This window comes from Passer montanus, unplaced genomic scaffold (assembly GCF_014805655.1).
Source record: "Passer montanus isolate IOZ18808 unplaced genomic scaffold, ASM1480565v1 scaffold63, whole genome shotgun sequence".
Lineage (NCBI taxonomy): Eukaryota > Metazoa > Chordata > Aves > Passeriformes > Passeridae > Passer > Passer montanus.
In genome coordinates, this window is record NW_024371371.1 from 430,361 (window position 1) to 451,705 (window position 21,345).

The 21,345-nt window shown below is 49.1% G+C and overlaps 1 protein-coding gene across 1 annotated transcript; it reads left to right on the top strand.

The window, feature by feature from the left end:
• Nucleotides 1–753: 753 nt before the first annotated feature.
• Nucleotides 754–21,018, top strand: STK25 (serine/threonine kinase 25). The gene is made up of 11 exons (XM_039727960.1): nucleotides 754–1,330; nucleotides 7,796–8,026; nucleotides 9,178–9,234; nucleotides 10,251–10,359; nucleotides 11,549–11,706; nucleotides 11,956–12,141; nucleotides 12,686–12,831; nucleotides 13,659–13,773; nucleotides 14,066–14,137; nucleotides 17,480–17,616; nucleotides 18,895–21,018. Exons 1-11 carry the CDS (start codon nucleotides 1,301–1,303, stop codon nucleotides 18,932–18,934), a joined length of 1,281 nt encoding a protein of 426 aa, XP_039583894.1. The 5' UTR covers nucleotides 754–1,300; the 3' UTR covers nucleotides 18,935–21,018.
• Nucleotides 21,019–21,345: the final 327 nt, after the last annotated feature.

The following is a 21,345-nucleotide window of genomic DNA, read 5'->3' on the forward strand; positions in this document are numbered from 1 at the left end:
GGGCTCCCGGGCACAGTCCCGTAAAGGCTGTGAGGAAATCCCCGTGAGGCTGGGCTGGGAGCACACAGCCGACTGTCCCGCTGGTGCGAGGCGGCGCGGAGCCGCTGGGCCGGGCAGCGCCTCAGGACTCCCCGCCCCAGCCACCCCCGCGCCGCCGCCCGCCCTGCGGCTCCGCCCCTCCGCTGCGCGCGCGGCATTCTGGGCACTGCAGTCCAGCAACTCGGTACCACTGCCGGGCGGTGCAGCGTGAAAACTACATCTCCCGGCGCGCCGCGCGGCGCGGCCTCCCCCGCCGCCGTGCCGTGTTGTTGCGCCCGGCGCGGCGCTCCCCCCCGCCGCGCCTGGTGTCAGGTGCGGCGGCTCCGGGGCCGGGCGGGGCGGCGGCGAGCCGCACAGCGACCGGGAGGGTGCCGGGCGGGGCGCGATGAGTAGCCCGTGATGGCGAGGGGAACGCGGGAGGGGGGAGATGGCTGAGGTGTGAGGGGGATGAGGTGTCCGTGACGGGCAGGGGGCAGCTGTGGGGCCGCACCGTGACGGGGATGCTGGGGTGGGGGGCCGTGGGGAGGGCCGGGCCGAGGGGCCGCGCTGGGCTGGGGCTCGGCTGCTGCTGGGTGCGGGGAAGGGCCGCGGAGGAGAAGGGAACCGGGGAGCGGTGTGAGGGGAAGGGCTGGTGCTGCCTGGAGAGGAAGGTGTGAGGTGCAGGGCTGGTGCTCCCTCAGGAGGAAGGTGTGAGGTGCAGGGCTGGTGCTCCCTGCAGAGGAAGGTGTGAGGTGCAGGGCTGGTGCTCCCTGCAGAGGAAGGTGTGTGCTGAGCAGCTGAGCTTTGCCAGTCGCTGTAGCAAGGACAGGAGTGCTCGCAGTGAGGGGATTGCTGAGGAGGAGCAGGAGAAAAGGAGTGTCTGAGGATGATGCTGGGACTGGTGGTGAGGCAATAGAACTGTGGGGTTAGCTGTAATACTGGGGAGCATGCTGAGGTGATGGCAGGGAAAATGGAGCCTGGGACTTGGTTAGTGTCAAACATTACAATGATGTTCCTTAACACATCTGGAAGGCATTTCTGTAAAGAATTGGGAAATGTGGTGTGCAAGGAGGGCCTGGCATACTTAGAATGTGTTGGCAGGTTCAAGGAGAGAAAAAAGATTCAGGTAACTCTTCAGGGGAATGAGCCAGCTTCCAAGAACCTCACTTGAGAGCTGTGTATTCTTGCTTGTCACAGTTGACCACAGGAGAAATCATCGCTTTCCTGCTGTGCTGCAACATCCTAATCCCCCTGATTTTGCAAAAAACCCCATCCTGTAGGCATGGCTCACCTGAGAGAATTTGCTAGCCAGGTAAGTGGTGATTAAAAGTTTGCTTTAAAACCCTCTTCAAGGTTTTCCATAATGGTGTTTGCTCTTGATACAAGGGTTTCAAACAAATAACCAGAAAATCACTTTTTGCCAGTCTTTATCTCTGTTGCACAGGTCTCAGCTTACTCCTGTTAGCTGATTGACCTGTGCCTGACTCTGTACCTGGTGTTGGGCTGATAGTGATGGTTGCCAGCCATTCAGTGAATTCTTCACCCACTGTGGAGCCTTTCTCTGGGATTAAGTGTGTTCTTTCTAGGGACACAGGAGTCATTGGCTTTCTGAATATTTTTGGAAGGGGGAAGTCTAGAAATGGGAACAGGAAAACTGTGTATGCTGGCCCTGCCAGACATACCTTTCTAAAGTTTCTCAGAAAAGTGGTGCTTGTAACCTTGCTGTGTAAGAGGCAGTGATATTTGATACTGGGTCATAACTCTTCCTAGAAATCTCAGCCTCTGTGGATGTGGTTAAATGCTGCTGTTGTGGTGACATTTTCACAAGAGGAGTGTGGAAAGATGATGCCAGGATTTGGGACTAAAAGCTAAACCACATTAATAGTATTGGCTTGCATCTTCTTCCCTCTGATTTTGGTTGTGAGGCGTGTTTGATTATTGGCAGATGTCAGTACTGAGCACAGGTCTTCTTAAACCATGTTTTGGGGCTTTATTCTGTTCTGCTCCTAGGTGTAGAATTACTAAAAGCTTTAGTGGTTTGAGCTAATGCTTTCTCTGAACCTTTGCTGATTTCAAATTGATTTGCAATGCACCTTAGTTTGCATGCTGTCTTGCACATCAACTGTTTCCCCAAAGTGTGCGTGGAATTAAATGTAAATATAATGCCTGGCTGAGTCACTGTACAGGGAGGGAAAGGGAAGGATACTGTCTGATTAGGGCTGAAAACAGTTCTGTAGCTGCAGAGGAGGTTGCTCTGAAGCTTTTTATGTACACAGCACTCACTCATGAAGCTTATCAGCATTCTAGTGGTTTCAGCTCTGAATTTATTATGGAAATGTTAGACATTGTCAGACCCTGTCATCCCATGACTGACTGGTCTTGGAATAAAAATCCAATCTGTGCTGTCCATTCCTGCAGTCTTTCCAGGAATCCCTGGTGCAGCTGAGGCTTGCTGGGAGGGCAGTAGGAGCTGGCCTGAAGTTTTCTTCCCTGGGATGTAGGGAGCAGTGGGAGGTGCTGTGAAAATCAAGAGATTAAGACTTGCATTGGGCTGTCAGGGGCTTGATTTGTCTTTGATTCTCACTTCTGGTGCTGATGGGCAGAGTTACCTCAGACCACTGCCCAGGCTGCTCTGCCTGTGTGCTGCCATTTCCCTGCCTCAGCTGGCTGTCTCCTCTCTTTCCCTGGCTCCCTTGTGCTGTGAACAAACAGCACTGCAGGCCTCTGCTCTTGGTCTGAACCTTTATCTGCCAGGAGATGTATTTGTGTTAGTTACTGTGTTTAAAGCTCTGATTTGAGCTCTGTTTCTAGATTTGTTGTTCCTTACCTGACCTTGGAGAAGCCATTTAGGTTTTTTTGGCTACAAAATGCTTCATCTGCTGAAGCAAAAGAATACTGTCTGTGAAAAGAGTTGGGAGTTTCAGACAAACAGTGTTTCAAAGTGTTGAACACAAATCTCCCTCTTTTCTATACTCCAGAAATTCAAAACTGTCCCAAGTTTTGGCAGCTGCAGAGAGCTGTGCACAAATTTCATATAGGCAGGGAAGTTTTCAAATGGTTCCAGGGTACAAAGCTGGTTTTACCAAAGTGACTGTTGGTGTCCCAGAGGTGAGTGTTTGTCATGCTGGGTGGGAAGCTGGGGAGCAGAGGAGGCAATGAGGGAAAGAGAAGAGCAGATGAGTTCTATTAAAACCAGCTTCTGTCTTCTACTGTGTTTGACAGAGCAAAATTATATTTGTTTGTTTGTTTGGCTGGTTGGAAAGTGCTCCAGTCAGAAATAACTCTGAATGTGGCTGGAGTTCCACATAAACCCTTTGAAGGTGCCACCTTCCTGGTCAGCTTCAGCTCATAAAGTGTTGTGGCCTTGGCAGTCTTCTGTTACAGAGCTCTCCAATACAGAGCAGTGATTCCAATTCCAACCTGCACCAGATTAAGGAGTTCTCATTTCCAAAAGAGTTTAAGCACCCTCAGTATTTTTTTTGCAACAAATGCAGGCATGATTCTTGCTCTTGAGTATCTTGCGAGTAAGATCCAGCTGGACACAGCCCAGAGAGAAGATCTTCAGCTGGTTCAAATGGTGTTTGCTTCTGTTCCCAAGATGCAGCTTATCTTTTCAGGCAGTAGCTTTGACATGAGGGCAGATAGTTACCCTTTTTCTCTAGTACTTATCCACATCTTCTCAAAGACTCTGGCTATCATGTCTCAGCAGCTGGAGGTGGCAGAGCTGCCAGAGCCATTCTTTCCCCATGAAGCAGCTGGTGTTCCTGCCAGCCTTGTCTCATAGCACACTGCATTTCCTGATAGCTGATGGCTGCAGTGAGTTGGTCTGTTTTAAAACATGGCATCATCAGTCAGGATGGCAAACACTCCCACACCTGTCAGGACAGAGCATCCTTCTTTCCTGTGCTGTGAGATTGGATCCCGGAGGGCAGGAGTGGAGCACATTACCAGGAAATTGTCATCATCCCTTTCATGCTTATTCCCTTCCTGCACTTGCAGCTGAGCTGGTGCATTGTGTGCTCTCCTCCAAAGCCTGCCCAGGCCTGCCTGAGCCATCTCAGTGCCTGACTGACTGCTCTCAGTGCAGAGGAACAGCAGGAGGCTTTTTGCTTCAGAACTGCTGTAACAGGCAGTCAGACAAGGAAAAAGTTACAGTGTAGTGATCATCCCTTTAACGGCTTTACCTGCAGTAGTAGAACATGGAGCAGGTGCTGCTGACCTGGAGCTCCATTTTTTAGCTCTGGGTTCTGTGAATGTGGAAGAAAAATGGGAAGCACCCAAGCTGGTGAGCAGTTGCAAAGGTGACAAGTCCTAATGATCTGCTCTGGGTTATCTGTGCTCATTGAAGCAGGTAATAAAGCAATTCATCTGGATTCTGTTACTTCCTACTAATGAAGTTTTCCAGTGTATGTGTAGCACCTCAATTCCAGAAAATTTCCAGCCAGTGGCAACGAGCAGTCAGACAAGGAAAAAGTTACAATGTAGTGATCATCCCTTAACAGCTCTACATGCAGTAGTAGAAGAAGGAGCAGCTGCTGCTGACCTGGAGTTCCATTTTTTAGCTCTGATGGGTTCTGTGAATGTGGAAGAAAAATAGGAAGCACCCAAGCTGGTGAGCAGTTGCAAAGGTGACAAGTCCTAATGATCTGCTCTGGGTTATCTGTGCTCATTGAAGCAGGTAATAAAGCAATTCATCTGGATTCTGTTACTTCCTACTAATGAAGTTTTCCAGTGTATGTGTAGCACCTCAATTCCAGAAAATTTCCAGCCAGTGTGGTTCTCTAACAAGATAACTGGTACTGAGATAAGTCATGTTTAGGAGAGGGAGGCATGGTGCTTGTTGCACCTCTCACCATGGTGCTGTGCAGGTGTGTTGGGGAAGGGGAGAGTCAGGAGGCTCATCCTTCTCTCTCCTGACAGAGCAGTGCAGTTCCACAGTTGTCCATTCTTGGTGGAACTGCATTTGTGCTGCTCTCTGAGTGCTAAGGCTTTTATGCCCACAGATCTGAACATTTTTGTTTGTCAGCCCAGGTCACCATGTGGTGTGTCAAACTGGATTTTTTTAATGGACAAGGGCTTTTGAACAATGTCCTGCAGACAGGACATCTTAGTTTGTTGTGGAAGTTCAGAGTTGCTGAAAATGCCACCTGGCAATTTCTTCTGTGGTGTCCACAATGGTAATTCACAAGGTGTGCTCTTGAGCAGACATCGACCTGCTTGAATTGGGGATGGGCCTGCTTCCTCCTCCCTGTTTACAGAAAGGGAAGAAATTCATCAGCAAACTGTGCTCCTCCAGCAGTCTGGAGACTGTAACTGTGGCTGGAATGACTCTGTAGCCCTTGGGCCCTGTGCTGGCTCCCTGGGTTCTCTCTGTTGCTGGGTCTGATTTCTGCAGTTTTGGCCAGTGCATGGAGGGATGCTCGTCCTCAGGCCCTCCAGAGAGTCAGACTCTTGCCCTGTCAGCTGTGAGCTCTAAAGCATTTCCAGGTCAGTACTGGGAAGGTAAATCCTGTACCTACAAAAGAAATGTCTTAATCTTTCCACCCTAATGGGGGTGGGCCTGTCTCACCTGTCCATCAGTTACATTGTTTTCCTGAGTCCCTTGGGCAGAATTTCTGTCTTCTTGTCAGAGGCTTTGTCTCCTTCACCACACCTACCTGAACTCCTTTGTCCTACAGAAAACAGGATAAACCAACATCCAAGTCTGGAAGCTGGTTTACAAAGCTGTCCATGATTACAGAGCCTGCCACATAAGGTGGTGGTTGTCCCTAAAGCTGCCTGCCACAGCCAGTGCTCTTGTTTGAAGTCTTGATCTGGAAAAATGAGTCCTGACTCCGTGATGTGTCCTACCAAGCTGAGGGGGAAGCAGTTACTTCCACTTTGCTGTTTCTTACCTCATGGAAAAGTTACATGGGAGGGGAGGAATGTTTTCTTGAAGGTTCCCTGCAGTATTCATGTGGGTAGTGTTTCTTGTTTCTTTTCTGAGCTGAGCAGGTGCTCCTAGGAGATGATCCTCTTTCTCTCCATTCTCCCTGATGTGTGGGAGTGGCTGATGTGTTGATAGGCATTTTTAGGGTGCAGTAGGTCACTGTGCACAGTCATATGTGGGGCACTTTCTTGCCCCTTCCTCCAAGTTGGTCAACAGGTGGAAACTGTTCCTGGTCTGTAGTGAGCCTGGACTAGTCAGACTGTTCTCCCTGCCAGTGGCCATCACTCTCATGTTGTCCCCTAACATTTCTCAAGCTCAGATCTTCTTCCCCCCACTTCCCTCTCTCCAGTCTCTGCTATGCATCTCCAGTTCTTATCTCTGAACATCCCTTCTAGTCTGTTTCCAGTGCATTTGTTCAAAGTACAGACTGTTTGGGTGTTGCTATGAATGCAAAAGGATATTGGGTTATCCTTCTATATCTTGGGCTGGAGTTTGTGTGGAAATCCTGTTGAGTGAGCTGCCTGTAAAGCTCACCTGGGCCTGGCTTACAGCAATGCACAGAAGGCAAACAACCTGTGGTGACAGACTGGCTTAATCATTAAGCAACACCTTGGGCTGCTCAGTGATGGCCTGCTGCTAGAACATGGTGTGAGATGGAAAAATGCAGCCTCTGTGTTCTCTGATAAAATCTGCCAACTCAAGGCCCTTGTGAGAGAGCACTCTCACTGGGTGACGTGTTGGAGGTGAGACTGAGAAGTTCTGGGTGTGGAAAATTCCTTCTTATGGCTTGGCTGCTTCCTAAGGTCAGCCCATATTTTCCAGATTTTTTTTTTTCAAACTATTAAAAAAAAGGCAGAAAAACTAATCACAAAGAACATTTTAGTAGCATGAAGCTACTAGTTGCATGAAGGACCTGGTGTGCAGGGTGGACTGAATTAAATAGCACGAGAAAATGACTGTGATTTATTCCCTTTCTTACCCATATTCACCTTAATAAAGAATTAACTGTGCAGCTGCTGTTAACAAGTCTGTATTTTTCTGTTAGTAACTGCCTGGTTGATGTGTTTAGCTAATGAAGGAGATGCTATTTGCCTTTGCATATGAGTGTGCCAGCTAGAGAAGAGGCTGGTACAGAAAAGGAGGTCAGCTAGATGGAGTGTCCATTCTGCTCTCCTGCCCCTCCTTGCTGCTGACCTTCCAAAAAGATGTGAGGCTCCATCTGCAAACATCTGAGGAGAGCTGAGCTGGGAGCTGCCTGGAAATCAGGCTGCAGCAGAGGAGACAGTAAATGTGAATTCATATTACTGTAATATTTCACCCTCCAGACAAGTAGGGAAGGGTGCAGATCTTTCTAATCATTCCAGTCTTTGAGTGCAGGAAGGCTAGCTAGGGAAACATTTTTATGGCTTCTTGTTTGTGCCCATTTTCTCATCAGATCTCCAAGAGAAAGCTGGTTCTGGTACCCCTTGCTGGTCTGTATTGAAGTGTGAGCAGATGCTTGCTCATGGAGCTGCTTTGGCACCAGTTGGTGCCTGCAGTTGAGCAGCCCTGTCCCAGTGGAGCTGGCACTTTCCATAGGAATATTTGCTGACATTCTCATGCTGGGTTTCCCTCCTTTTCCTCCCCCACTGTGGTCTGCAGGGCTGGAAAGCCTGTGGAAAATGTTTCTTCAGTTCTAATCTTGGATATATTCTGTGCTAAGTTTCTAAGACTGTTTAAGATGTATGAGTTTCAGGTGAATTTATCAACATAATGGGTGCACAGATATGGGGATGAGCTGTATGGGTGGGTGTGGTGCTCTGCAGCCTGGGAACTTAATGGAATTCTCCCATCTCTGCTTCATTTTAGCACTCCAGGGTGGATCCTGAGGAGCTGTTCACCAAGCTGGAGCGGATCGGCAAGGGGTCCTTTGGTGAGGTGTACAAAGGCATCGACAACCGCTCCAAGGAGGTGGTTGCTATCAAGATCATTGATCTGGAGGAGGCTGAGGATGAGATCGAGGACATCCAGCAGGAGATCACAGTGCTCAGCCAGTGTGACAGTCCCTACATCACCCGGTACTATGGCTCCTACTTGAAGGTAGGACAAACCACGGTGCTTCCTTGCCAGTAGTTTGGGAATGGGGAGGGCTGCTGTGGGTGCTGCAGTGGCTGGTGGCACATGGCACTGCAAAGTGACGTGTGAGTGGCAGCATGGCAGCAGGAGCAGTGGTGGCTCTGCTCACTGCACTGACGTGCACTCGATAGCAGACTGGGCTTTAAGGTACTTGCTAAGCACATGGAAATGAGGTGTCCTGTACTTTGTGGTACCAAGAGCAGGGCACTTCACTGGAGAGGAAATTATTTGTTGAAGACAGAGCTTTCCCTGGTCTGACAGTTCTGGAAAGGAAGTTGATGGAATACTTTTCAGAATAGCACAGTCTTAAGGCAGTACCACTGAGGGATTTATGCCTCTGAAAAAAAGAGGAGATTGAAACTCATTCATTTCACATTTCATCAGAAATGGTGACAAATATATGAAGCGAGTCTGTGGAGGAGTACTAATACTGCTTCCACTGAGAGCAGGTTTAGGAATCCCTTATGGAAGTAGTGTTGATCAGAAGTGGCCCATGCATGCTGGCTGCTGGAGGTGAATGTAGCAGTGGGACTGCAGCAAACAGTTCCTGAGCTCTTGGGGTTCCTGAATGTTCCTCCCTTACTTTTCAAAGGCCATAATGCAGTTTCTCAACCTTCTGCTGTAGTTTCATGGACCTGCTGCTTATCTTCTGTTGGGACCCTGCAACCTCAGCATGGAATCTTTCCTCTGAGGAGTAGGAATGTCTTGCCAATTGTACCCTTCATGCTGGCAGCTCTGTTAATGAGATCAAAGCTGCAATGCTCGCCTGCCATTGCCAAGAAGGATTTGTGCTGGATGAGCTGTTGGAGAGATGTTAAAGGGCTCCAACCTGGGAATAAGCTTATCTGTGGGCTGAGCAGTCTGGTGCCTGTAGGAGCACTTGCCCACGTAAAACTGCAGCCTGAGAGTTAGAAATGTGCTGGAGGCAGGTAGTGCTGTGTCAGCAGAAAAGAGGGAGCTTGGGGCTCCTTCCTTAAGCCCCTGAGAGCTGCAGTGGGCAGCATCTCTTGGATTGTGTACAGGACTGCTCCTGTGTCTTGCTGCCTCGTGGGTGTCTCACTTTTCTGTCTGCTTTTATTACTGTCTTTGCTCTTCATTTGTGCTCTTGCCTGCAGGGCACTAAGCTGTGGATAATCATGGAGTACCTGGGAGGAGGTTCAGCCCTGGATTTGGTGAGTAAGTGGCAAGTTCTGGACTATGAAAAATACTGACTGAAGATTTGGTTTGTGAAATGCCCATAAGCCAGACACTCGCCACATTCCATAATTTTGGCAGCCCTGTGCCCAAGGGGTAAGCAGTGCAGGACAGACATGTTGGTTATGCTTATCCCAGGACTGAGGGAATGTTTCATGAAGCTCCCAGTGCTGTTGTCCAGCATGCTGTGCTGCTGTGTGATGGAAGGAGCCAGTGAACTGAAAAAGTTGGTTTTGAGCAGTACAAATCTGTACTTCACCTAGTCAGAGTCATGGTATTGCTCAGTGCTTGCATAGCTCAGTAAAGACATGGTCTATGATTAAGTTACCCCAAATTTTGAGAGAATACAAATCAGAATTTACCCATAGATAAAGGTCCACTGCACTGAATTCTGTCATAGCATTTTTCTCTTCTCTTTAGGACAACAGTGCCCATTTTTCCAGAGAAGTAACTAATGATGTAGGGAAAACTGCTGAGCCTACAGTGACTTGGAGGAAGGTGTAGTGGGGGGCTGTCATCAGCAGAAGTTATCAGAGTGTCAGAACCTCAGTTGTTGCACTGAGAAGGCAGGACTTGGTTAGAGGAGAACTGATGGAAAGGAGAAGAGCTTTGATATAGTGCTCCACAGCCTGAGCATTGATGTCTCAGAGGCTGAAATTCAGTACTTGCATGCTGGCAGAGAGACCTGAACAAGAGAAACTGTTAAAATGTTCTGTTGGCCAGTGTATTCCCAGGCCAAAGTGAGAGATGAACTGCTGTTTGTTTGGGATTTAACAGACTGATAGACTAGCAGAAAATCCCCCAAAGTTTTCTATTGAATGCTCCAAGGTACAAACACCAGCCTTCTGCTTGTAGCACCTAAATCAGCTGTGCAAGAAGGTGCTTCCTACTGAGTACAACCTGCTTGGCCAAGGTTTCCAAGTAACAAACTGAAAGCTGGAAAATCCAAGGCATCAATCACCCTCTTTTAAGTCTGCTTTCTGCCTTTTGTCAGCTGAAGCCAGGACCACTGGAGGAGACTTATATAGCTACTATCCTGAGAGAAATCCTGAAGGGTTTGGATTATTTACATTCAGAGAGGAAGATCCACAGGGACATCAAAGGTAAGAGTGGAGAGCTCAGCTCCCTTTCTTGTAATAAATGTTAGTAACATAATACTCAGAGGTGTTATATTCACCATAATCTGCAAGGTTTCAAAGGCTGTTTCTCAGTGCTGCTTTTCTTGTTGGGTTGCTGTTTTCTGAATCTGATGCTTGTCACTGTATTACAACTCTAGCTTTTCATGTCTTTAGGGTTTAGAGTAACAGTGAGGATCTGTATCTCTCCTCTGGCACTTGGAGTTTGGAGGAGTCAGTGAAAGGCATGCTCAGATATTAGCTGACTTATGTCTGGACATTTTTCTTTTCTGCTGGACCCCAAGGGTGTGTGTGCTGGTTATTGTGGTTGTAGCTCACAGCAGGAGTGAGCTGTCCTCATGCAGGGTTCACAGCCCTAGAAAATCAGGGCAGCTTGTGTCAGCTTATCCTGTTGCTGTTTTTTATAGTCACTGGCCACGTGTGGTGTAGAGAGAGCTGGCTTCTGCCTCTCAAAGAGCAGTGTCCCAGCAAGCCCAGAGCATCAGAGTACTGCAGGAGGATGGAGGGACAGATGCTCACTGCTCTGACCCACTGCAGGAGGGGATGTGAGCAGGCAGGGCACAGAAACTTCATGCAGGGAGATTGGGAGAAAAGATTCCGTTGTGTATGTGAGACTGCATTCTTCCAGCACTGCAAGATGTTAGGGGTGTTGGCTGCCAGGGGTGGGGAGATGCTGATAGGGGTTAGGTAGGGTCTCAGAATGAAACCCCCACCCCCAGACTTGCACAATGTTACAGTCTTATGAGTGAGTGAGAACTAGTACAAGAGTGGGCCTTGAGCCTTTAGAAAGATCTGCTATTTAACCTGGGCTGAATGCTACTCTGGAAAAAAAATCAAGAGCATTAGAGACTGTGTTACCCTCCCTTCTCTGTGTGGCCAGGTGTCACACCTAATTCATGGTGTGTCCCTTCACATCTGCTCGCTGCTCCTACCTTAACAATATTCCCCTTCTGATCCAACAAAGTGCATGAGCTTGTTCTGTGTTACCTAGTGGAGTTCAAAGCCTGAGAATGGGTCTGAAGCTGGAAATGCAGGCTGAGGGTTGTCACTGGGGTGAAGGGGGCTGCCACAGCAGGGCTCTGCTCAGTATTCAGTTCTCTGTGGGCTGGGGGTGATTCAGAGGCCAGCAGATTTAATTGCTTATTTGTGCACACAGCTGCCAATGTGCTGCTCTCAGAACAAGGAGATGTGAAACTGGCCGACTTTGGGGTGGCTGGACAGTTGACAGACACCCAAATCAAGAGAAACACCTTTGTGGGGACTCCATTCTGGATGGCACCAGAGGTCATCAAACAGTCTGCTTATGACTTCAAGGTGAGCTGGGAGCAGGAGGATTGCTTGGGGCTACAATACATGAGGTGGTGCTAGGACAGAAACAGGGGTTGGAAGAGCTGCTTACTGCAGGAATTATTCTTTTCTCTTATGATACAGAGTCTGCTGGAAAAGTTTGTGTATTAGACATGAAATGCCCCATCTGATTTATGTGTAGTTGTCCTAAAACTGTGCTTTCATGTTGTAGAATTGTTCCTTGCTGTTCTGTGTTCTTCTTCTTCTCTTTTCCAGGCAGACATCTGGTCTCTCGGGATTACAGCCATTGAACTAGCAAAGGGAGAGCCTCCAAATTCTGACTTGCATCCTATGAGGGTTCTCTTCTTGATCCCCAAAAACAACCCTCCAACACTTGAGGGTCACCACAGCAAGCCCTTCAAGGAGTTTGTGGAAGCCTGCCTCAATAAGGATCCTAGATTTGTGAGTATTGCTGCCCACCTCTGCATTTGGGTAAAGGTCAGCAGAGGTCAAAAATGCCTTCAACATGAGGAAGGTTCCAGAATCACAGAGAGAGAGAATTGCTGAGCTTACAGGATGGAGACATGAGCTGGACTTCCTCACGAGGGGACATGGAGGGGCGAGCACTGATCACTTCTCTCTGACGACCAGCAGTGGGACCTAAGGGAATGGCATGAGGCTGTGTCAGGGGAGGTTTGGGTTGGATATTAGGAAAAGGCTTTTCCCCCAGAGGCTGGTTGGGCACTGGGACAAGCTCCTGAGGGCAGTGGTCATGGCCCCAAGGCTGCCAAGAGTTCAAGGAATATTTGGATAACACTCTCAGGCACTTTGTTGGGGATTGGTGGCGTTGTTGGGGGCTGTCCTGTGCAGAGCCAGGAGTTGGATTTGATGATCCTCGTGCATCCCTTCCAGCTCAGGATATTCTGTGACTCCAGTAGAAGTCAGTGAGCTGATGGTTAGTGTGCAGAGATGGTTAGATGTGACATGCTTTCCTTACCTGCTCCAGAGGCCAACAGCTAAAGAATTGCTGAAGCACAAGTTCATCACACGCTACACCAAGAAAACCTCGTTCCTCATGGAGCTGATCGACCGCTTCAAGCGCTGGAAGTCTGAGGGCCATGGAGAGGACTCCAGTTCTGGTGACTCTGATATGTACGTACATCTTTTGCGTGGAGGCTGCCCCTGCTTGCCCCAGGGTAGCCTACTGCAAACAGCTCAGGTCTTTTTGCCACCTGAGGTCTTACCTTGGAGCTTTTGTTTGTGGGAGCTGAGTGCTGTTACCTCCTGTTCAGTGGGACTCTGTTCTCTGTTCTGGTCCTAACCTGTGGAGCCTCTTTGCTGAGTGTAAGGAATCAGTACTGACACAAAACTTCATCTGTGTGTAACCAGTAGAACAGGGCTCTTGGTGCCTGTATTTTATGCACCCTTCATTAACTGCAAGAGCTCCAGGCTTTAGTAACTGTGGCAACAGCTGTGTTGGTGTGTATGTGTACTGAGGGGTAAATCTTTGCAATCCCTTGCAGGACAGTCAAGTTATGGGCCTCAGGTGGGAAAGGGCACTTCATTGCCAGATTGGTGTCACAGAGCTGCTCTTCACCTGTGGCAGCACTCAAGTGACCAAGCACTTGGGGAAATTGGCTTATGACATCTAAGTCTAGTCCCTCACATTGTGAGCTTGGGTTGTCTTGAAATTCTCCTAAATTTAACTAGCACTAGAAACTTCTTCAAGCTGGCTGGATCAGAGAGGTGATGTGGTGATTTGGAAACATGATGTAGTACTTAGCTCACATCTCTTTGATTCTATACAGGTGTTGTGGAGACTGAAGTGATTTCTTTTCAGATTTTTTCTGGGATAGGGAAAAGCCTGAAGGCCTGCAGCAATATGGCAATCAAGTGGGGAGAACTTGTGATTCTGGGAAAGTATGGGCAAACCCCCAACGTATGGAGCTGAGTCTTGACTTTCCCCTTTTCATTTGCAGTGATGGAGATGCAGAGGATGGAGACCAGGGTCCAATCTGGACATTCCCACCAACCATTCGCCCCAATTCCTTGAGCAAGCTGCACAAAGGAATGGCTCTTCATGGTTCCCAGAAGGTCTGTGTGCTGTCTGGTCTTTCTGAAGGGGACTGAGCTAACATGAGCTTTTGGGTGTCTTGGGGAAGCCACTGTGCCTTCATCTTCTGTCTGAAATTTACCTCAGTCTGGCACCAAGGGCTGGTGCTCCAGAGTTGCACCTTCCACATCATCATGGTACTGTGACTTGTGGCTTTCCCAGGATCTGGTGATGGGATTGCTGTGGAGGTGCTGTGAATTCACCAAAGGCTGAGTACTTCACGTGCCCTGGAAGCTTTTGCCTGTGCTTGTAACTTCTGTTGTTGCTTTCCAGCCTACTGAGCCCATCAAGAGGCAACCACGGTCACAGTGTCTCTCCACACTTGTTCACCCAGTTTTTGGGGAGGTGAGTAGAACCTTCTTGGTGTCTCTGCTGGTTGGAGATGAAGAGATACCTGACATAGACAAGTAAATGGGAAGGATTTGGAGAAGGGAGGTGTGGAGAGGTGTCTGGTGGGGTTAAGGGACTCTGAAGCATTTGTACAGTCCAGTGGGCTAGACCACATGTGGGGAAAGTGAGTGTATCCCTGGCGTGTCCTTCCTTGTGTTTGGAAGAAAGGCATTAGCCTTCTGCTAATCTGTGTTCTGGTGAGGATCTGATAGAGGAGTATCTACCTCTTAGCTGCATCTTAGGCTTGCTGGTGCCTGGGCAGCTCCAGACTCTGATGTCCATGGCTGAAGTGCAGCTCCTGTTAGAGCAGACAGGTGCTTGATCTGCCTCTCACTGTGCACATCCACAGCAGAGTTACTGAGGGGAAGGTAGGTGGTTAGAGCAGGAATGGGCTTTGCTGGTTACTAGGCTATTTCTTGATCTGTGCAGACTGCTATTGGTAGAAGGCTAGGACCAAGGAGTTCCCTGCCACCTAGCTTCTGGAAGGCAGGCAGAGAAAATCTGTTTAGAAAACCAACCCAGTTCCCCTGCCTTGTGGTGTGGATGGGGATGTGGAGTTGGAGTGAGAGCTGCCTTAATGACAGGATGGTGTCAGTATCAGCAGGGAGGTGACAGCTCACCTTTCCAGCTGGGTGATGCTGTCAGGGAAGAGGAGGTTGATCATCAGGGGGCTGCTGGCTCTGAGCTCTGGTTGCTCTTTCCAGCAGAAGGGTAGGAAATGAGATTATGCTTTGGAAAAAATTATTAGATGCTGCATGTCAGGGTTCTGTTCTTGAGATGCTGGTGACAGACACCCTTTGTCTGGTCCTGAGGAGTTCCTCTTCTGGATCCCGATGGTATGGCCCAGCAGACAGCTGTGCTTTTTCCAGGAATCATTTCTGGGCTTAACTCTTTCTTCTCAGGTCTGCTGCTCTGTGGAAGGAGGGTTTGCTGCATGGCAGGCACCAGAGCTCATTCTGGAAGTGAGCTCTCGAGACCATTCTGCTTTGGAAGTTGGGAGTGTATCTAACTGGCCTCTCTGTGCTCCATGGGCCTTGACTTTCAGAGGTCAGAGCATGAGGCCACTGACCTGGCTCTTGTGGGCCTTGAGCTATGGGATGAAACCACATCAAAACCGTGTTGGTTTGTGATGCAGCTGGTTTGTGCAGCACAGTCACTGATGTCTGGGTCTCTGTTCAGTGTAGGAGCCTCCTGGGGCAGAGTGCTCAGGGCTGTGACTGTAAATGCATTTTGTGCTTTTCCTTACTCACCTTGCTGCACCAGTTCCAGGCAGGAAGTGGCTTCTCAGACATTTCATTTCTGCAGGTTTGATTCCCTTGCCCCAGTTTTTTGATCCCCCTTTCCTTTGATTAGACTTTTGCTGGCTCTAAAAATCTCCCTGAGCAAAATTAGGAGCAGGAAGGGTTCTGGGCAGTCTTGGAAATAACCTGGTTTTTGTGTGCAGTAGAGAGGGCTTGAAAGAAAACTTCTCCAGGTCAGAAATCTGCTTTGCTGCTGGTTGCATGTGCTATTCTTTGCTGTTGGTAGGAAGCTAGAGCTAAAATGTTGGTCCTCCTCACTGTTGTGTGATTGCATCTTAAACCGGCTAGGCTTGATCCCCTCTTTCCATAAAGGGGCTGAAGCTGGGCTTTGTGAATGGTGGAAATCTGACTGAGATGTTTGTAATCTTTCACCTGCCTGCCCTGCATGTGTGTTATTGGAGTTAACATTGAGAGCAGCTTGTGAGGAGTCACTAACAGCTGTGGACAGCTGCAAATCTGGAAGCATTGTGGAGCAGGGAGGTAAAATGACTTTAGGCCTTGGTAAAGTTGAGCTCAGTGCAGTGCTCCAACTCCTGCAAGCCTCCAGAGAGCTCTTCTGTAGTGGGAAGAGACAGCCCAGCACACACTGCTCCCATCACAGGCTGCTGGGCAGGCTGGAGTTCTGGGGCTTGGCATCAAAGGCTGGTGATAAACTGACTCCTAACCTCCAGGGCAGACCCTGAGCTTGTTCTGAGGCAGGCAGCCTTTGGGAGGTGCACATCAAATCCTTGGCTCTAGCATCACAACTATTTTTGGCCTAAGAAATCTGGATCCTTGATGAGTAAGTGAGTTGCCCTCCATGTCCCTGCCACTCTGACTGAGCAGAGGTGTGTGTGGGTTGTTCCACAGCTCTGTGCCAGGAAACAGGTGCCCCACTGAGGAGGCAGGGGCCCTTTTTAGCTGGGAACTGTTTGTTCCCAGCAGGGGACTTGGTGCACAGGAATGACTGCAGCTGGGGATTAGCATCCACATTATTCTGCCTTCTGAGAAAAGGTGAGCTCCAACAACAGGAAAGGCTCATCCTAGAATTGAGGGAAAGAACTGCAAGGCTTATGTAAAGCCCATTAGTCAGCAGGGTCTAATGAGAGCCTAATTGAACTGGAGCAGATGTTACTGGTTCAGCAAGATGCTTGATTGTTGTTCAGCTCCTCGTTTGATGGTGCCCTGGGGAAGGGGCTGTCATATCAGCAGCTTGTGAGAAGAGGGTGGGGAACTGCTCCTGGGGGTGGAAATGTGGGATTTCCAACAACAGACTCCTTCAGGCTCAGCACCAGTGACCTGTCAGGCATTCCCTCTCAACAGAGCTGTGGCTATTTCAAATTAACAACTGGAAGCATGTGGAAGTAGAGGCCCAGCTGGAGTGCACTGACCATGAGAGATGTGAACTGGTGAGGGAGGCTGCTGTGTGTGGAGGTCTTGGAGTGTGGCCTTTCTTCCCCTGCCCCCTGAGTAAAGCTCTCTTAGAGGGGAGTGTTGGAGACCAAGGGACTCAGGATCCCTGGGATGGCAGTTTTCTGCCTTGGCCTCCCAGTCAGCAGGAGCAACTCAAGACTGTTTTTGTGGTTGTTAAAGGTGGTGGTGACTGACTCCTGGCACTGGGTGTATTCTGCCCAACCTGCCTGTGAGCCTGTGTGTGTCTGGGTGCTGAGCTGTCATTAGCAGCAAAGGTGATTGTTTCAGATACACCTGGAGTTCTTTGTGCTGTTATGAGTTTCCAGGGCTGTTGGTCCATTTCTTACAACATTTAGTTAGTTTAAGAGTTCATCCTGTTAGGTAAGGGCTTTGATTGCCATTAGTTCCTGGAGGCAAATTTGAACCCCAGACGTTGGACTTCCACCTTGCTGACCTACAAATGAGCTCTTTTTGGTTCCTTTAAGTGGAATGTGGGTGCCCTCCTACACCCTGGTGGGGTGGGAAAGGGTCTTAATGTCACTGCTGCACTTGTTGTGTTTTCTGCAACAAAATGAGGACCTAATGCCCTGTTTCTGGGTTGCAGCTCAAAGATAAGCACAAGCAGACTGGAGGCAACGTGGGAGCCATGGAGGAGCTGGAGAATGCCTTCAGCTTGGCCGAGGAGTCGTGCCCAGGCATCTCTGACAAGCTGATAGCACACATGGTGGAGCGGGTGCAGAGGTGAGGGGGTGCCCTGAGGCTGAGCCTGGGCAAAGTCCACACAGCCAAAAGTGCTCCTGTGGCACTTCTTCTGTCTGCTGCCATTTAATGGCAGCAGTTCTTTTGCCTCAGAAGCCTTTCCTCACACTGGACAGGTTTCTGTAGTGTAGGTGTGTGTTGCAGGGCACAGGATGCTGCTGTTCACCTTCATTTTGCACATATATCTATGTACACATTGTGTCCTGCTGGTCCCATTACCCAGGCAGCAAGGACTGTGCAAAATCCCATTGGGATCACTTCTGGGATAGAAAGTTTCTGTTAATAAATACCTGTTTCATTGCAAGGAATGTGCTTTAAAGCACTACGTGCAGCTAGTCACTGCTTGCCCACCTTTACATGTACACAAAAGTGTACTTTTCCTGACAAGAATTATTTATTAAACCAGTGAAGGAATGTAGTCTGGTGGAATTTAGTTCTTTGCTGGGTCAAACCTGGCTCCACTGCTGACACCAAGTCCAGTCACATCCTTGTGTTGCAAGTTCCAACACAGCTAACCTGGTCACAGATTTATCAGGCTTTATTTAACATGAATTTGGCTTTTCTTTCTTTCACAGTGGGCTATCCTAAATCCTTACCATGAGAGAAACTTAACATTTGGTTCCTTCCTGGTTAGCAGGCTGGAAGTGTTTTACCATACCAAAAGAAGCTGCCCCTATAAAGACAATCCAAACTATACAACCTTTACACCCTTGAACTTAGGCTTTCTAAGCATTTCTTTCTGCTGGGTTAATGTTTGTGCCTTGTAACTCAAGTACCTGTTGAAGAGAACAGAACCAATAAGGTTGGAAAAGATGTCCAAGATGGAATCCAGCCTTTGACTGATCCCCACTGTGGCAGCAGGACCAGCAGGCTGACTGGCACTCAGGCAGACTGAGCAGGAGTGCACAGAGATGTGTGTGGGTGACTGCAGACAGGTGGTTGTTCCAGCATCATCATTCAGTCAGCCTGGAAATGACACTGCTGCACAGGGCAGAAGCACAAGGTAGTTGTTTTTTGGGGGGAGGCTTGCAAACCCTCAAAGACCTGCTTGCTTTCTTACCATGAAACGTTAGTGCTGAAAACTTATTAGGCTGAAACTGAACCTTGAAAACCACCTTGGCTTTTTGTTAAAAGTGCTGGTTTTGTGTGTCAGGACTGCAAAAAGTGGCAGTGCAGTGGCAGTGGGGGCAGAGGCAGCCAGGCTGAGCCCCTACCCACAGCAGCCCTGAGCAGCTGTCCCCTGTTGCCTCTTGCTTGCAGGTTTTCACACAGTCGGAACCACCTGAGCTCTGCCCGCTGACACTCTCGTTCCCTGCTGCTGCTGTCAGGGGGGAAGGATTTTTTCCAGCTTCATAAGAACTACATCTCTAATCCAGACCACCATCTGTTGGATGTGACGTTGTGATGGACCCCAGGACATTTCAGAGCCTTCATGTTACCCGTGTTTCCATGATAACCCAGGGTGGGGTTTGCAATGCAAGTACAATTTAGACCTTTTGCAGAACCCGAGATGGGTGGTCTAATTGTTTTTACAATGTAATCAATGCAGTTTTTAATTGTTTTCCTACAATGGATGTGTCCATTTTGGCTTGGTTTGATTCACAGCTTGTTTCTGGTAAATGCCTGGCTGCTGGAAAAAGGGAGATTCCCTTCCATTGATAGATGTTTCACAGGCAAGTCTGATGGGTTTAGTCTCCTGCCCTTCCTAAAGAAGTGTTTGTGAGCAGTCTTGTGTGAGTGCAGGGATGTTGAGAAGCTCTCCAGGCATTAGGGCCTCTGGGAGAGTCAGAGCAGATCTCCAGTTGTTCTGGAGGATCACTTCAAGCCCTTCACACACAAGTAACACTTTCCAGTGCTGCAGCAGCTGAGTGATATATGGTTGCTCTTTCCCAGCCTGTCATTTCGTAGGAGGATGGGTTTGCTGATTGTTCTTTTTTTGACTCTGGGACATCCTTTTGTATTAGACCTTAGTTCATCTACTTCAGGCAACAGCAGGACTTGCCTTGGGTCTCCAGGGAGCAGAAGGCCAGGTGGGTGTATTTGCTGTGGGAGCTGGTGGAGTGCCTGTCCTTGGTGCTCCTGGCAGCTGCTGGGCAGTGCTGCTCTGAGCTGGGCAGGCCCACAGGGGCAGAAGGGTTAAAAAGGGGAGTGGGGGGAACACAACAGCTGGAAACAGCAGCAGGGCTTTGCCTCACACGGCAGAGGGACACCACACAGCAGCTTTTGATGCAAGAACCTGTGCTCTACAGGAAGACAAGCTGGATGGCTCACAGTGTGTGGTGGGGCTGGGGGTTCCCAAAAGCTGCTCTAGGCCTCCCTCTCCTTCTCAACCTTCCCTCTGTGCTCCTCCTGCAGCCTGGGATCCAGACTGGCTGCAGCCAGGGCTCTGCTCCAGCTGACAAGCTGGGGTGGTGTTTGGTGGCAGGGAAACCACAGCAGCTACTGCTGTGTTGGCTGCTTGAGGTATCCCAGCAGAGCCATCCCCAGGAGCTTTGCTTTCTGTATCATACTAGTTTATAAAGCAAATCTTTAATTCAGGTAAGCACACAGATCTTAAATCTACATTTTAAAGGTCTAGAAAAATGGACTTAGGAGAATAACCCCAGTAGCTGGTTGCTTGGAGAGCTGCTGTGTAACTAAGAGATTCCCATGAAGTCAGCAAGAACTTAGCCAGCTCTTTGTCTGGCTGTTTGAGTGTGGATGATATGGCTCACCCCAGAGCCACTGAGAACAAAGGCTGGAGCTGTTCAGCATTTTTTTAATGACAGGCCACTTGGTTAGAAACAAGGCTTGATTTTTGGTACTTAGATTCAGACCTGCAGATTTGGAGTGCTGGGCTTCAAGTAGCTCAGGGGGACCACACGTTCCCTGATCCTGGTGTATGGTGTTCACTTTACCTTATGACTATCCCTTATTTATCCTGATGGATAAAATCCTTTATTTATCCTGACGGATAAAGCCAGGCTCAGCAACACTATGAACTTGTACAGTAGAGAAGAGGTGCTGCTGTTGGCTCTCTGATGCAGAGCAGTGTTCTGTGGTGAGAGCAGCTCAGAGCTTGCAGTCAGGAAGAACAGAACAAACCCACTTTTCCCTCAGGAGGAGAAGTTCATGTATAGACAGGAGGCTTGGAGAGGGGGAAGGCAGAGGCTGCAGGCCAGCACAAGGGCCCCTGCTGCTTTTAAAGTTGCTGTTCACAGCAGTAGCAAATGGTGTTGATAAGGTACCTGTGTCATTCCTCACGTGCTCTGCAGTGCAAGGAGGAAACTTTCTAAAGGAAACAGCCCCCACCCCCTTCGCCCAGGATTCAAAGCAACAGTGGGTTTAGTTTTCAAAAACATTGAAAGGGATCTGCCACTTTCAATAAAGTAACAAAACAAACGAGGCTGGTGTAACTGTGTTATTGGGGGACAAGGATTGGTTCCAGCTCCTTTTCTCTGCTTTGGTCTCCCCCCACATCTTCCTCGTGCATCCATAACAGAGCCCCCAGAGCCAAGTGTGTGCCAGGATAACAGCTGCAGGCACATCAGTCTTTCCTGCTGCACTCCAGGAAGCCCCACTATGGGCAGAGGTACAGCTGGGCACTGGAGCACACTGCACTGCAGGTTTGTGCTGGAGTTTGTTCAGTATCTGCCACCTTTGGCTCAGGCTCCACTGGCAGCAGGGCATCTCTGCCTTCCTCTTGGGCCAGCTGGGGCAGGGGCTGCCAGG